At 34.8% G+C, this 16,544-nt stretch overlaps 1 protein-coding gene across 10 annotated transcripts in view; it reads left to right on the top strand.

Annotated features, from left to right (window-relative positions):
- REPS1 (RALBP1 associated Eps domain containing 1) overlaps positions 1 to 16,544 on the top strand; it is a 62,213-nt gene that overhangs the window by 35,991 nt on the left and 9,678 nt on the right. For 3 of the 10 annotated variants that reach the window (XM_032681890.1, XM_032681887.1, XM_032681880.1), the window contains exons 9-13: positions 3,500 to 3,639; positions 8,210 to 8,290; positions 11,214 to 11,301; positions 12,131 to 12,232; positions 14,556 to 14,628. In XM_032681890.1, the coding sequence (XP_032537781.1) occupies positions 3,500 to 3,639; positions 8,210 to 8,290; positions 11,214 to 11,301; positions 12,131 to 12,232; positions 14,556 to 14,628 (484 nt within the window). The remainder of the gene's footprint in view (positions 1 to 3,499; positions 3,640 to 8,209; positions 8,291 to 11,213; positions 11,302 to 12,130; positions 12,233 to 14,555; positions 14,629 to 16,544) is intronic. The other 7 variants (XM_032681881.1, XM_032681883.1, XM_032681886.1 and 4 more) reach the window with 7 other exon arrangements.

Raw genomic sequence — 16,544 nt, forward strand, 5'->3', positions numbered from 1 at the left:
CAGGATGTTTGTGGCCGTCTTTTTCTATTTTAAAAAAGATAAAGGAAACTGAATATTTTAAAAATACTTAACAAGCAGTCTTTGCTTGGAAAGTCAGGTAATATTGTGGATGCACAGTTACTAGAATTACTAGAATTTAATTTCTTTTTACTAAATATTCCAAGGGAGTCTCTTCATACTGTATAGGTTGTCAAAGATTAATCTCACAGTTAGTGATGATTTCTTAAACTAGATACTGTGGCTCTTATTATGTATGCTTTAATAATGAAACCAATTTTTATCGGAGTAGATTGGCTCTTCAAAGAGCTGGCACTGAAGGGTTTTCAGTATGAGTAAGAATTTTGCTATGATGAAGACATTCATAAGAAATATCTACAGTTAATTGGGTGAATACCTAGCAAATGTCTAAAACCTCCCTGTTCTATTTGTGTGTTAAGGTGATGGCCAAGCAAAAATCTTGGTAGGAAATGAAGTAACATTTATTTGTATAAACCGTTTTTCTTGAGGAGGGAAAAAAACCCCAAACCACAAAACAATTATATTTGTACCTCATCTTCTACTGCCTTTATTGGTAGTAGATTTCAACTGAAGTTGTCTGGAAACTTTATACATCAGACATTCAAACAAAAAGTTAACGTTTATTGTTCTTATTTTACAGGCAATTTTGCTAATATAATTCTTCTCACTTATTTTCATGAGGTACAAAGTGGTCTTTAAATTTGAGGAAAAACTACTTTTGAAAGTTTTTCCCTCTGGTATTAAAAGGAAGTTACCCTGTTCTATTGAATGTTAAAAGGTTACCTTGCTATATAAGCTGTGCTTAAAAAAAGAATCTGTTTGATACTTGATTCTGCGGTTATTATAGCTACAATGAAAAGTGATAGTTCTTGCAAACTTGTGGGATTTTATCCAATTAACTAGATTTTTAAAATAATTTTGTTTTTTATTTGGGCCCACAGTGTTGGAAATAGCTAATCTTATATAGCATATACATGATTTATCAACAGAACTTCTATGTTGAATAAAATACTTTAGAAGAAATTACTGATATGGCTGTGATTTTACTCGTAGTTACAACAGTTCAAATCTCCAGTACACATTTACTATATTAGAAGGTACTGATAGGTCTGTGTGTAGACTAATGCACAGGCTAAATTGTATGAGTTCTTATGGACTGTAAATCAGCCTAGAAAGATCAACCAGTTAAGTTTTGGTAATAATGTTTTGGTTTGGGTTCCCATAGAAGTTTTATTTCAATAAAGGTTACTTCCAGCAGTTATCTTTAGAAATAGAAACTGTAAAGTGTGGCACCAAAGTGTCTTTTTGAGTGCACTTTTTTCGTGGGTTAAAACTTTCTCAAAGAAAGAAATTGTTAATGATCTTCTGCTGATGTGACTCAGTGTGAATAATGTACAGTCAAACTGTTTAAAAAGATAAATTGCTTGAATATCTTGTAAACCAGTGTGTAAGATGGGAAACTTTATTTCAGAGTGTTAACGGTACTGTTATTGATTCCGTTCTTTTGTTGGAAACTTTCCCACTGATCTTCCACACTTCTGCTTTGCACTTGAAACTTGCTGTCTCTTTCCATTTTGACTTTTGAACTAGCGGTCAGCAGAAGGAAGAGTAAAAAAGAGCTCCCTGCATCCTATGTCTGTCTTTAGACAGAGGGAAGGAAGAACTCTTCTGGTCTGCTCTGGCAGCCTGTCCTTCATCAGCCCCTGTGAATCCAATGTGACCCATTGCAGGTGTTCTGAACCCATTTAAAATACAGCCTTGTCTTACATCTGGTTTCATGACCAGGGATATGTACTTTTCTTATATGACACAGGTCTGTTGGGTAGTCGACCATTTTTCTGGTATAGCAGTATATCCCTATAGAATTTTAATTCCTTCAAACTCAATTTTTTCAGTTAGTGAAAGCTAGCAACTCTTTACGAAACTTGAAAAGCAAGTTTTGATTTTCTGTGAATTTGGTTTTTGTTTGGGTTGCTGACACAGTGCCATTTCATTGTAGGAAAAATCTGCCATGCTTTGTGTCTTACACAATGTGATTACTTTAATGCCTGAAGTTTTCCGTAGAATGTCTTATGCACGTTTCATGTAGGTATTCACGATATTCCTTGAATTACATCTAACTGTGTAGTCTATCCACAACAGTTTTCAGCCTTATGTTTTTGACTTTGTGTTTAACACTGGAAGTTAGTTATCCACCATTGAAATGAGAATTTTGTCACTTTGGAGACAATAACGGGTTGTTAGTTTTCAAAGATGCAGTTGGTCACTCTTGACTATTCAAGTGTTTTCAGTTCAATTTGACACTGGATTTGTTATTAGTTTCTTCTGAATGAAGATCAGCAGGCAGAATATTGAACTGTTGTAGCAGAAGAGCAGGCTGAAGAGTTCAGCTCTTCAGGAACCTAAAACCAGTCTGTTTTATAAATTTCCATCTGTTTTTGCGTTTCACATACTCTTGTGGCAGTCTTCAATCACACACCCATCAAGCAGTCCTTTTAAATGGTAATTTAATTTAACCATCTTTTCTGTTGTATAGAATTTTGTCTTGCTCAGAGTTTTTAATTCTGTGGACTACTGGCATCGCATTAATATGTCTAGGTACCTATCAGTCACTCTTTCAGCTTTTTTCAGGTTTTTTGAGGCTTTCAGTGCCTTGCTTTAGCTTTCATTGTGGTATCTAGCAGCATAGGAGACATCATAAGCAAGATTTTACTGTGTTAGGCAGAATGCTTAATCTGGTGTTCATATATTTACTTTGTCCAATTCTTTTATAGTTTGAACAGAACAAAAATAAGTGTGCTGCATCATGAAAACTGGTACAGCTCTGAATGAGTGTTTCTGCAAGGAACTGTACTTGCTGAAAATTCAGAGAAAACTAAAGAATGCCGGTGGACATTTGCAATGTGTCAACTGCTAGACTTGTTCAATTTGCAAAATGTAGTGAACAGAAATGCCATTGTTTTAGTAAGGAGGCTTGAAACTAATATTCTTTGGGGAATAATCTAAGGGAATGGTTTTCTTAATCTATTTTCATATTTTTATTTTGTATTTGCATTGATATACTGGTTTTGATTTGACATTTCATGTAAGGAAATATTTTATTCTGTAAGTTGAACTTCTCAGTGCAGGATTTGATGTAATAAACGTTAGCGCAAAGTTATTCTTTCACATTGTAAGAAAACTGCGTTTAATTCTATATGTAATCACAATCTAAAAAATCTAACTAAGGCCAAAGTACAGGGAGATAGTAGTACAGAGTACTCTGCAAAGTCTAGTTTTCAGAAAAATCCTTAAAATAAGTGTAGGATCTGATAAACAGTCTATTTGACTTAATTGACTTAATGAGCAGTGGTTGGGGTTTTTTTGTCTGCTGTTAAGTATTTACTTGCAAAAGAAAACAAAGGGTACTTTGCACTTGCCATGAGATGTGAGAAACTCTTCTAAAAATAAACCCAATGCAGTTTATGATTTTGGTTTATAGTGATTCCTGTCTTTTCAGAAGTTGGGGAACAGACTGGTGAGGTAGGTTACTCCAGCTCTCCAGCCGAAGCACCTCCAAGCAAGTCTCCATCCATGCCATCCCTAAACCAGACCTGGCCAGAATTGAATCAGAGCAGCGAGGTTAGTGCTTTTATTTAAGAGTTATTTCATTGTCAGTCAATAACTAAATTGTGTTTGCATCCATAATTTCTCATAAGCGGATTGTTGATCACAAACTGTGAAAAAGTTAGCAGGACAATAGACACAGGAAGGTTCTGCACGTGTAAAATTGTAAAAAAGGTAATGTTTTCCTTCTGATTTTTCTCTCTCGTTGTGAGATGAGCTGCTATTTAAAATGTTGTCATTAATGGTAATTAAGCTTTATATTAATCACAAAATATTTCATAGCATTTATTGGAAAAATTGAATTAATTCCTGATTTTTCCATTTAGGGTAAGTTGGGGGGGTTTTTTGTTACCTCTAAAGAACTTTTATAGCAAACATTTTTGCAAAACTACAGAATTCATTTCTGACAGATCTGGACATTGAGTTATTTCTGGAATTGATTTTAGCCTGAAATATGCAATATCTCACCAGTAACGCAGAAGAGTCATAGCCCTGGGTTTGTTTCAAAAGCAAAGACTCAAAGTTCAATCTGAAATCAGCTATTGACCAGATTTATTTAAATCGTAAATTTTTACCTCTGCTTTATCATCCTTAACCATACATATTTGTTATGTAAGCAGTCTTATGTAGTAGAGCTGTATTTTGTCCGAATTCCAAACTGAAGTTGGCAAACAGTGTTTTTTCTTTCCTCCACAAAATGTCCATTGTTTAAAAGGCCTGTAAGGGATTGATTCCTAGGTTTTTCTTATTGCTCTGTTTTAACAGTTTTTTGCCTCTGACTTAGAATAAACCAATGTTTTATTCTATGAGCTACTTCAGAGTCTCAAACGAGTTTCTTACGGGAACCATATATAAAGATAGTATAGGCTTGTTTTTCATTATGAAGGGAAAAAAAGGAAAAAATAACAAAATTATATGTGGAAAACTATTTTTTATTATTTGAGACTTAAGAATTGAAAACTTTTTTCAGCATCTAAGACATTTCTGTCAGTATCCAAGTATTACCTTCTTCTCTTACAGAAAGAGCTTTTTGTGGCTTTTTTTACTTTCTTCATTAGACTTCAAGTGAATAAAACACTGGTAATAAAAGATTTAGACAAACCAATGGAAAGTCAGCATGGAGCAGAAAATAAGCAAATTTTTAGGATTGAAGTTAGGAGTAGAGGAAAGTTTCTTTCTTTCTTTCTTGGGAGGGAAGGACTTTATAAAATAGTCTGCTCTTCTTAAGCACAAATGCCAGGTTGGAAATTATTTAGTGATTCTTCGTTGTTCTGTTTGACAGAGTTGACTCTTAGACTGCTGGTAGGAAGCTATGTTTTAGGAAGGAGGTGGAGCAGATATTCAGTTGTTGCTAAAAACCTGTAAATGTCTGCATCTGTATTACAATTTACATAGATCATTCCCTTGTGTTGTCAATACAGATTTAATAACCTAATCATTTGGTAAGCTGCATCATAATTTAACAGATTTCTTCAGTGTCTAATGCAACTTGAACCAACTGAATAGAGTAATTGCACTAGTGGAAAAGAAGTAATTACAATTCTGTCAGCCAAAATCTTGTCTTATATAGATAACGTGGTATTTTCTTTCTGAAAATCTACTAAAACTTAATAGGTTTGGAAAAGTTCTCACACTAGCTATACTACTGGATACTAACTATACTAAAATAAGAGTTGAACATTTACTAAATGTTGAGTTTTTTGTTCTAACACAAAGGAATTTCTGATTTTTCAGCTATGTTGCTGTGCATGCTTCTTGCTCCTCGGCATTTTGTTTTCAGCATGAGTCAGATCAAAGTCCTCAAGGTTTTAATTCCATGGAAAAATTTCTGGTATTACTGTAGGCACCAATCGAATTGTTTCCTCTTTGAACCTCTTATAACTGTCATCAACAAATTAATTGGTTGTAAAAGCTCTGCATCTTTGGGTCATCTGCCGTTCCAGGCAGTTTCATCCTGTTAGTTTCAAAACTGTTGGTTACTCTGTTCTTTGTAGCTCATAGTTGATTTATAGACTCCAGTTGCCAGGCTCAGGTACTGTAAGCTCCTAAGTATAGACCAAGGCATTGATCTCTAACTTCAGAATAAGGAGCACCATGAAAATCTACCTAACTTCAGGTACTATGTGTTTCACGTTTTCATCTCTTTACTCATCACTTCTTTCTCACTTCAGACATCTTTTCCATCCAAGTCTCAAGGCTGAACACTTAGTTCTGGAAGCTTAAAAAATTGAAAAGCCTATTAATTTTTTGTTGAAAACTGTCTCGTGTCATATAGTCATATTAGCTTTAACACAGATAGGGAGATTTGCTTTTAATTTCACAATTGTTACACCTCGTTTTTAATGTCTTGGTGTACTCTTAGTACTTGGTTCAGGTTGCTGTGAATTTTATTTTCTAGTAATTAACCTTTTGAAAGTCTTTTTAAAACATTTTTGCAATTCTAGAAGACAAGTATTTTAGGTTTAGCTAGTATAAGTTTTTTCCTGTCAGTACTCTTAAATTTTGCACAGAGTTTGAGATGCAGTCCAGTAGATCCTTAATATATTTAGCTTTCTGTTAACCAGGGAATTAGCAATAGCCACCCTCTGGTAGTATGTCAGGGTGGAGCACAACAGCACTTTTCTTACAGCAGTCAGGAGGTGTTGATGTTCATTTGTCTGTGTCCAGCTTGGGAGCCTGTGGACAAGTAGTAAATGTACCTGCAGTTTGGCTTCAGAGCAGTAGAGCATCATCTGTAACAAATTATATTTTATCATTTGTCTTAACTATAACATAGATGCTGTATACCCTATGGAAGTTTTGAAAAATTAAGAAACAATATTTACGTGATCAAATGGTGTGTTTGCCAGCCTCACTAGTAACTTTGAAGCCACTGGCCAAATTAAATTTAAAATGGTAGTGGTAGCCCTAAAACAAATATTACTACATTTGATGAAAATGAGCAGCTATGTAAATGTAAGAGGCCAAATCAGGGGAAAGGCTGTCAGAACTTGGCCATTAAGTTTCTGAGTTAGTAGAAACTGGCTCACTCAACTGGTTTGTATAGCTCCAGACTACTTGCAATGCTGCCTTTTCATGAAGAGGATGGAGTGACACAGAGATGAACTGTTTAATATAGGGAGTATTAAACGGGGGCAGAGCAGTTGGGAAGCCTTACTAAAAAGGTTTTCTTAGATTCTGTCCATGAAAGAGGATAGTTTTCTGTGTTAAAAACAAATACAAACAAACTAAAACCTCAAACCAACAACAAATAATCACAACAACAAAAAATGACCAGAAAAAATACTCACCTCTGTAAAAATCCCATATGCATAGAATTCCATAATGTTTGCCCTAATTTAAAGTTTGAAATGAGGAGATAAGGATCTGTCTCTATGAGAAGTGTCACCACATGTGACAGCAATTACAAATTTAGTTAGTCTTTCTGAATTTCATTTCATCTGATTGAAAACAGTTATTTTAGGGATTTCTGTATGAAGTTATTTCTGAAGTACCTCTTTTAGACTCAGTTCACATACAGGCCATTCACTGAATATAGTTTGGAGCACATATATAGGAGCACATGAGATTAGGTTGACTAACACCGTATAGTTTGTCCTCTGTCTTCTAGAATCATTTGCATTGATTTGCCTATAGAGATGGAACAAGAATATTGATTTGTTTTCAGAACTGTACTGACATAATTTTTGCCAAATTTTCTGAGCACTAAAAATTTTGTATTTGTAATTTTTGAATCTTGTAGTGTTTGAAACTTGCTTAATATTTACTTGTTATTTTACCAAAATATAACAAGTTTAGCATTCCTGTTGTGATATGAAATTTGGTTTCCGGATCACAGACTAATTTTTTGTACTTCTGTACTTTGCTGAACCGCTTGTGGCTGTAACTTGACTCAGTTTGCATGAGGACTCTTGACAGCCATGCCTATATCTTATAAAATTGTTCAGAGATTGACTTATTTGCTTTTAGCAATCAACAATATGTTTGAATTTAATTCTTTGCCTTATCAGTGATTTAGACTTGTAAAAATGCTCTCTTACAGCGTAGAATCACTTCTCAGGGGTTGCACTGGCAAGCTGAACTGGTGTAATTGGAGTACTCTGCTCAATGTTCCTATGTGTGGATTTTGTAAGAAAATCAGCGTTTACTAAATATGTTTAAAACTTGGCAGCTATAACGCTGAGGAACCTTTCTGTGGATTTTATGGCTACAAATCCACACCATATGTGTCCCTGATTTTTATCTTTACAGTATTTGAATGGATTAACCAGCTTTTTTACTTGGATGATTTTCATTGGCAAACATGAACTCTGAAGGTACTTCTGGACTGACTGTACACCTGTATCTTCATTACAAAATGGGAATGTAAAGATTAATATTGACAGATAACAAGCTTGCTTCCACAACAATATCAGGCTGAAATAGAAACACTTAATATGTATTTGTGTGCTTTCCAAGTCAAGTACTGTCCAGTGCAAATATAATACTTTCCAGTACAACCTCTGAACTACTATGCTAAATCTCCTCAGTGATCTTTTACTCCCATCTTCCTTATCATGCTGACTTCTCTCCTCTGTCTGTTCAGCAGTGGGAGACATTTAGCGAACGCTCTTCAAGCTCACAAACTCTGACCCAATTTGATTCTAACATTGCACCAGCTGATCCTGTAAGTCAATCACTTAGCTTGCTTGTTTGAAATTAATTTTATTAACACTGAATTTCCATTCATTGTATTTATCTGTTATGCATGATTCCATGGACTGCTTTTTGGGGATTGGTGGCAGGTTTCTTAACTTTTTGCTTATTTTAGGAATATAAATTTTCTATTACTGCTCATGTTTAATCTCTGATTGCAAAGAATGCTTTTTTTCCCCTTGATTTTGACCTAATACAACACTGCTGTCAAAACCTATCGTACCCGAAGTATTAAAGCATAATGTGTTTTTGAAAAGATTTGTAAGTCGACACAAGGGCTACTCCTAGTGATAAACCAATTCTGGTTTAGATTTTGTCTTCAGTGGTTTTGTTTTTTTTCAAGTTGCAGAGCCTGATTTGCACAAACTCTTAGGAGCTGACAATATTAACTGCACTGAAAAAAAAACTAGTGGACTTTAATGGGTGTGGTATTTCATATTCCAAATGTTTGCAACAAGTTACTTTTTAACAAGGCTTTTAGTATTTCTACAGCTAAACCTGTGGTGTTCTAATGCTTTACTCAGTGAGGAGTGCTGTGAAGGATTATGTAGTTAAATATCTTGCCAAGTTTAGGAGCCAGAAATACAGTACAGTGTTTCAAGTTCTGCTGGTTTTAAGCTTCACAGCATGTGACATTAAAGCAGTTTTAAGATGCTGGGTTTTAGCTGCTGCTTTCATCCTGTTTTTCTTACAGACTTAATTACCACTGAGTGTCCATTTTAATTTAATTAATTACAGGTTTGGTGTCCATTTGATTCTGTAACAAAATATAATAGGTGTACATAATACACATTTAACTGCTTTTAGAATTAAACATGTAAGTTCTGAAAATATATATGTAAGTATACATGTATTTTAAATATGTCACAGCTCTGATCTCAGAGTTAACACTGATATTTATGCAGAAATAGCATTTCTAGATGCTAGAAGCTAGAATTAAAACTTCACTGTTCCCCATGCTCAGAATTACTCTTGGTATACATTCAAAACAAATGAAAATGTCCTACTTAAAGTGAAAACCAACCCTTATTCATCTGAGATAGTTTTAGGTTTAAATGTACTGTATTTTTATGTTTTAATAAAGTAAACATGATGTAAATCAGTTCGTAGTTGTTTCTTACTATGTATAATTGCTTGACAGTAAAGAACTATCAGTCGTGTTTCCACAGTAAGTTAGTAATTTATTTTTACACATAATTAACAAGTGACAGAAATTTGAAGTTTGAATTTTTTCTCATGTGTTAATAATCAAAAAAGTAGAACAGTGATACTATATGGAAAACTCTTATATAGCCGTGTGTGTATATAAACAGAAATTCACTAGAAATATAAAAAATATACTGGGCAATCGCATTCTTGAGTCATTTTCTTGAAATGCTTATAGTTTAGAAAAAAATAGTGAGCATCTTTGATACTTGCTAAGGTAAAAAAGGCTTTGGGGAAAGAGTCTTTGTTTTCCATATTTAAAATAAGAACAAATGACAAATTTTCAGTAGCAGTGTGCAGACTTCTTATTTTAGCAGTCTCAACAGTGATGCATAGGACTGATATATTGAGCAACTCCTGCTTTTCCAGGGGAGAGAAAATCAACTTTCTCAAGCAGTTGTTAATAACTGTCTAAAGCATAAATTCATAGAGCAGTTTGTTGGAAAAGTAGCTGCTTTGGAGGTAAAAGATAAGTGGAAAGAGTAAAGCAGTGCATTCATCCCTTGGTATGGGAGCATAATTGGCCTTTTGTAAGTGAAAGTTGGTAACATGTTAAATTGTTTTATGTAAAATTAGATTAATGATGTGAATTAATGCATTATTTAAAAATCCATTTAACTATTCCAAACGTGATTTTTGGAATAGTTGCTGCACATTAGATTACAGCAGAGGTCTGAAGTAGCTCCAGCAACAGTGATCTTTTCATGATAATCCCATTATGGGGATGATGGGAAGCAGTATATTTTAAAGTGTTAACTATTCCTAAAAGCCTCGTGCAACAGGCTTGAGCTGTGACTAGAAAGTGGTTTTAAAAGTTTATATTTGCGACAAGATTACTGAAAGTTGTTGAAACAGTTTCAGAAATTAGTAGTGTAAATGTATTATGCCTGGTGAAGTTGATCTGCTTGAGTAGTCAGAACAGATGACTGATACAAAGGTAGTGTTGAATTTTCTTGTTATTTCTAGGATAGAATGTAATCTGAGGGTAGTTTTGTTCTGTCACTGTCCCACCCATTCATATATTCTAAGTAAAAAAACTCAGACAGCTATGTCCATATTTTTAGGTTGCTTCTTTAGGAGCAAGCATAAAAGTTGTGAGATTTTTTTTTTTTTAAGGTATCTGAACTCAGTCTCAAAATCAAATTGAAAGGGCTGTCTATAAAGTACTTTCAGTGGAGCCCCTTGTCTGAACTACAAAGAGAATGCTTAAGTGTAAGGTCAATGCCTATCTAGAGGTACATTCCGTAGTGTTTATTATACTGAAACTAAGAATTCACTATTTTGAGGACTCCAGAAACTATCTTAAATTACTAAAAAGTACCTATTTCATAGAGCATTGCTCATACTATGTAAGGAGGCCATAACTTTCTGAGGCATCATAAGTAAAGCTGAGGAGTCAGGTTTTGAATTGTAATTGGGGTTTTTTTGAAGATGTGTTCAGGGTAACAGATGTCTGATATGCCAGAATTCATGTCCTATGTACAGCACAGTTATCTGTAGAAACATTCTAGTACCCTTTTAAAGTAGCTAAACTACCTCTTATAAATCATGAGAAAGACTACAGCTTTTAGAGCTTTGGTTTTATGGGTATATTCAATTCCCTGGAACTGTGTAAATAAACTAAGTTTATGGCATTTTGTTTAGAACAATTTAAAACTAGATTAACACAACTCTGATGTCCTCCACAGGACACTGCAATCGTGCACCCAGTTCCCATAAGAATGACTCCAAGCAAAATCCACATGCAGGAAATGGAGCTTAAAAGAACTGGAAGTGGTAAGATATTTTCTCCTGCTAATTAGAGAAGTTTTATACAATTAGAGTTGGCTTTACTTCCTTGAACATACTGACTTTTTTTCTGGAGTTGTAGATACCATAATTAATGAAGTGCTCTGAGTTAAGAATTGAAATGCTGTTCAGATAACTGCAGAGTTTGATTTGGCCATTTGCTACAGTGAAGATTTCACCATCTACAGGATACTATTGCTTGGAGAGTGGTTCCAGGAGCATCATGATATCGATTCAATTCAGGCCTCCAAGCCAATGTCCAGGTTTCCTTATTGAATACTGAAGGAGACGGTGAAGATGGAGATCATAGCCTGCATTGATAAAGCTTGTTCTACTGTGGTCAGAAATACTGAGTTTATTATTTTAAAACCTGACAGCATTTAGGAGTATTGGCAGGCCTTTTTTTTTAATACTCTAGTCAATAATAAGCCAAGTGGTTTGATAAATTTTCTTGAGGAATAGTGGAGTCTTCATTGACAGTTGTGTGCCCATATTTCCTAAAGTCACGGAACTCATGCTGAGCTCTTATGCATGAAGGCTGCACGTGCAGTATCTTCAGCATATGAGAACAAACAAGTATGGAAAACACATTTACTAAAAATTTCCTTGACCTTGTAAATAGGTGAAGATTCACAGCTCTTAATGCTGAGAAACAGAAATAACACTGTTACAGTGTAAAACTTCAGAGTTAAAATACATCGATTTAGTCTTGAGTGCAGCACTTTGATAAGGGCAGAAAACTAATGTAAAACTTTGGCATCAGAAGTAAAGGCTAGTTTGACTTCATTTATTTATTTAGATTTGTTTTTCCATCTAGATCATGCTAACCCTACTAGCCCGCTACTTGTGAAACCATCAGATCTTCCAGAAGAAAATAAAATGAGTTCATCTGTAAAATTTACATCTGGAAATACAGTTAGTAAGTATCAAAGTGCTTTCTGGTCTCATTTCTTACATTACACAAAACATAGACCTTCAGTGAATGAAAACTTGCTCTAAAATTAGATAAACTTATCCTAAGAATAGGAGCATTTCTTATATGAAGTATATATTAGAAAGAGTAATTAAGAAAGTTTTACTAATGTCACTACAGTTGTTTTCCTACCGTTTGTGTTCAAGAATGTTCATTTTTGTCAGCTCTTTTCCATCTTCCTGTTTTCTCATTTAATCTTAGGATGATAAATTTAATGTATAGAAAGTGGGATTGACTAAATACCATTTGATTCTGCTTCCTCAAAACTACGTAACAACATGTTTTCTAAAGAGTGAAAATGTGTTGACCACAAAATTTTCAGGCAGTTCTTATATGGTTTAGCTACTAAGAAAATACAATAGAATTCTAGAGTTTGTTTTAGGTACAGCTTTACAGCTGTTTATTTGCTTTTAATAGCCTTTTTAATTTTCAGTATTTCCTGTTTCCAAAACATGTTGCATTATTTTGATTTGATTAGTCCACTTGTCTACTATTCAGGGAGGCCTGTGTAGCTTGAGTGAATCTCTGGAGACTTTCTGAGACTTTTTTTGTTTTCTTCAAGCCGGGAACTTTTCTTCAGTGAAAATCAAGTTTGAAGAACTCATTACTTTAAGTCCTTTGCATTACTAAGACCAGAAGTATTTTGGTTGGTATGCTGGTTTCAGCTGGGGCAGAGTTAATGTCCTTCACAGTGGCTGGTGCAGGGCTGTGTTTTGGATTTGTGCTGAACATAGAGTTGATAATCTAGAGATGTTTTTGTTGTTGCTGAGCAGTGCTCACATGGAGCCAAGGCCTTTTCTGCTTTTTGTACTGCCATGCTGGCAAGGAAGTCAGGAGTGCATGGGATACGGGAGGAATTTAGAAAGTACCTTTTTACAATGTGTTTTGCTTTCCTCCTAAACTGTTTGTGGCACTGTTCATTCTGACCAGTGTCTCGCCCATGTCTTTAGTTGTACTTTTCAAGCAGAGTTTGGTTTTTGCTAGGTAGTTTTCTGATGCAAAAGAAAGAATGAGCCAACATGGTCTTTTAGTGGGGAACTACTGCTATATGCAGAAGCTAAGTTCAGAGCCTTTCTGTACTCCCTTTTCCTTATCCAAGCATGGCTTAATCTTTGATAAAGGACAACTGTAGTTATACCAAGTATTCTTCCCTAGAGGAAGAACGAAGTGAAATAAAACAAACCGCATTGCAGTGTAACATATAGCCACCTTGTAGTTTTAAGAAAAAAAAAAATACAAAAAAAGTGACAGGTAAGAATGTGCCTTGCTGATCGTGAGTGTCATCTCTGCAGGATTTTCATCTATGGGGCCTGGTTAATGTGTCTTAACAATTTTGAAAACTTTGGTGTCCTAGGAGGTTAAAGTAATCCTTTGAGACTAGATAATTGAGAAAAAATCTTGATGTTTTTGAGTAGAATTTTCCTCTTCACTGATAACAAATCAACTGAGTCTCATTGCTCAAGTGACTTTCCACCTTAAATTTTACTTTACCTGGCACTTTAGAATAATCCCTTGTGATAAATTATCCTGAGATCTTATTTTCTGTCTACATTTATTCCACACAAATCTTGTGATTTTCATGAGACTCCTCATTTCTGGAGAAAAAATCCTCAAGCTTTGCAGAGGTTCTAAGGGTAAGGGTGTACTTGCAGAAACTATCTATGTGATGCTATAATAACACCTTTCATTTTTGTAGGTTACCTTAACAAAAAGCTGAATGTTTTTAAAAAGATTTAGTCCAAAACAAAGCTGACCACTTGCCTTGAAGGTACAGAAGTTACAGTAGTAGCAAAGCCACTGAGTTAATCTGGGTATTGTACCTATCTTTTCCTTTTTCTGATTTCCAAGCTTGATGACAATCCTTCAGCACTTCTAAAATCAGGCATATCCTACTCTTTGCTTTTTTTCCTTGAATGTCCCTTACTCTTGTTCACCAGATTGTTGAAGTGATGCAATGTCAAGTATTAAAAAATTATTGTTTTTGAAACTTACGTTTTGTATTTTAAATACATTATTGTCATTTTTTATTCTTCAGCACATCCCAGTAGTAATGAACACCTGATAGTATTGAGTGAAGTTGGCTTGTATTGGATTCTTGAATTTTTCAGACTCAAGGATTTTGAATCCTGACCAGATACCTTACAGGGAAGCAATAGAAGGACATAAACTTTACAATGCAAATTGGATATTTGAAATTATTTGTTACTTCTTTCTCTGAGGGCATGCTAATTATGCAAAGCAAATATTAAACTATACTTTCTTTTCCCAGCAGATGGTTACAGCAGTTCGGACTCCTATACTTCAGATCCAGAGCAAATTGGAAACGCTGTAACACGGCAACGGTCAGTAGAGTAGCAACTGAAAAAAAGGAAGTGAAAGATGTTTAAAGAAGCCTGTTCCAGGCTTCTGGTTATTTGACAAATAGCTTGTAAAATTATGGCAAAATAGGTTCCTAACTTTAACACTCAGGAGTCTGGAGACAGTCTGTTTTCTAATGCATTAACAATGTATGTTGCTTCTGTTAATGTAAAGTGAAAATTAAAAAAAAAAGTTGTCTAAAAAAGAGATTGGCCAATCAAGTGAAGCTCCACATTCAGTTAGAAATTTTAAAGACTTTCTCCTTAAACACATGGGGATGTAAGCACAGGAGATCATGCTATTGCTCGAAACCAGTTTTTTGTATTTTTAAAAATATCTGTTAGACATTATTGGAGAAGAACCTTGTGACACTGTAGCATAAAAAAAGAATAAAACACAAATTAGGAATGCCATGGAAGTAACTCAAACTCTTTTAATAATGGACTTATAAAATAAAGGGCAGTCATAGGTCCAGCATAATTTAAGGGATTGGAGGAAGCTATGAAAGCACATAACCAACAACTGCATCATTTGACATAAGAGAATGTGCTGTACTAGCTGGTGCTAATTGTTCCCATTAAATCTGCCTGAATAGGATTAAAAACCAGCTACGCCATTAACCATCTTACAATCAGTTTCAGAGGTAAGTTTCAAAACAAAAATAATTAGGGTGATGACTTCAATAGCCAGGAAAGATTTGCAATTGCCACTCAGTACAGCAGCTTGAAAGACTGTTTCTTCCATTGTTACCTAATGGCAAAGTTGATTCTGTCCTTCTTCTGTGTGTTTTTGCACTATCAGTGTGATGGTTTCAACATGCTCTTTTCATCTCTGATTTCGGATTGGGTCATCTTGCTGAACTTATGTAGATGAGTGAAGCTTTCTGATGAGTTGCTATGTTATGGCACAGGTAGCTTCTGTTTAGACCTAGCAGTTCTGGCAGTAACCACCCAGGAAATTTTTTATCTCACTTACTCTTTTACTTCTTTCCTCTGGTACCTCATCTACCAATTGCAACTTTTTATAGAAATTACATTGTCCTTCAGGACATGTCCTTAAACCACTTTCTCCCATTTTTAGTTCTACTTGTGCCTTTTATACTAGACTAGCTAGAGGTACAACCCAAGGAATCAGTGTAATTAGATTAGAATTTCATCAACTGGAGAGTTACACAGTGTTACAGAAGCGTTGTCATAGAGTATGTTAAGAAAATAAACTTTTCTATTATGATAATTCAGTTTTCTGTCTGGACTTACACATTTGGGAATTCCGGGTTTTGTGTGAAACTTGGGTACCTTTACCTCTCCTAGTTTTATATCTTAGGTTATAGAAGAATGTTGCAGAAATCAGTCATAGAAAATATTTTATCACTTATGAGTTGAATAAAAGATTAGCTGTATTCATCTCAGTGTTTCAGTACATCTGTCCTACTCTAACTAGACTAGTTAGGAAGTTTCTGCAAACTGTTTTTAAGTGGAAGCTGTACAAAAATTCTGTATACAATAAATCCCACTTGATTGGCACTTGGTGCAGTACTTCATCCTTCTATCCTTTCTGCATGTGTTCTCTATGAACTTCCAGCAGGTATCCACTAGATGGTGATCCTATCTAAGAACGAGTTAAAATTTCTGAAGATTCTGCCAAGTATATAGATTTGGAAAAATTTAGGCAGAGGATTCGATTGCTATCTCTTACACTGAGATGCTCCTTGAGCTCGATACACATGGAGACAGGTCCAACAGAAACTTAATATTCTTCTTTATGATGTTGAACTTACCCCATTTAAAACCTAAACAGGATGTTGACTACATCTTAAAAATTATAGTGACTACCATCTGGATGGAATTACCATATTTAGCATTCTCTGTTCCTGAACTATCATTGTTTGGGATGTGTGTCT

The sequence above is a fragment of the Chiroxiphia lanceolata genome, chromosome 3 (assembly GCF_009829145.1).
Source record: "Chiroxiphia lanceolata isolate bChiLan1 chromosome 3, bChiLan1.pri, whole genome shotgun sequence".
Lineage (NCBI taxonomy): Eukaryota > Metazoa > Chordata > Aves > Passeriformes > Pipridae > Chiroxiphia > Chiroxiphia lanceolata.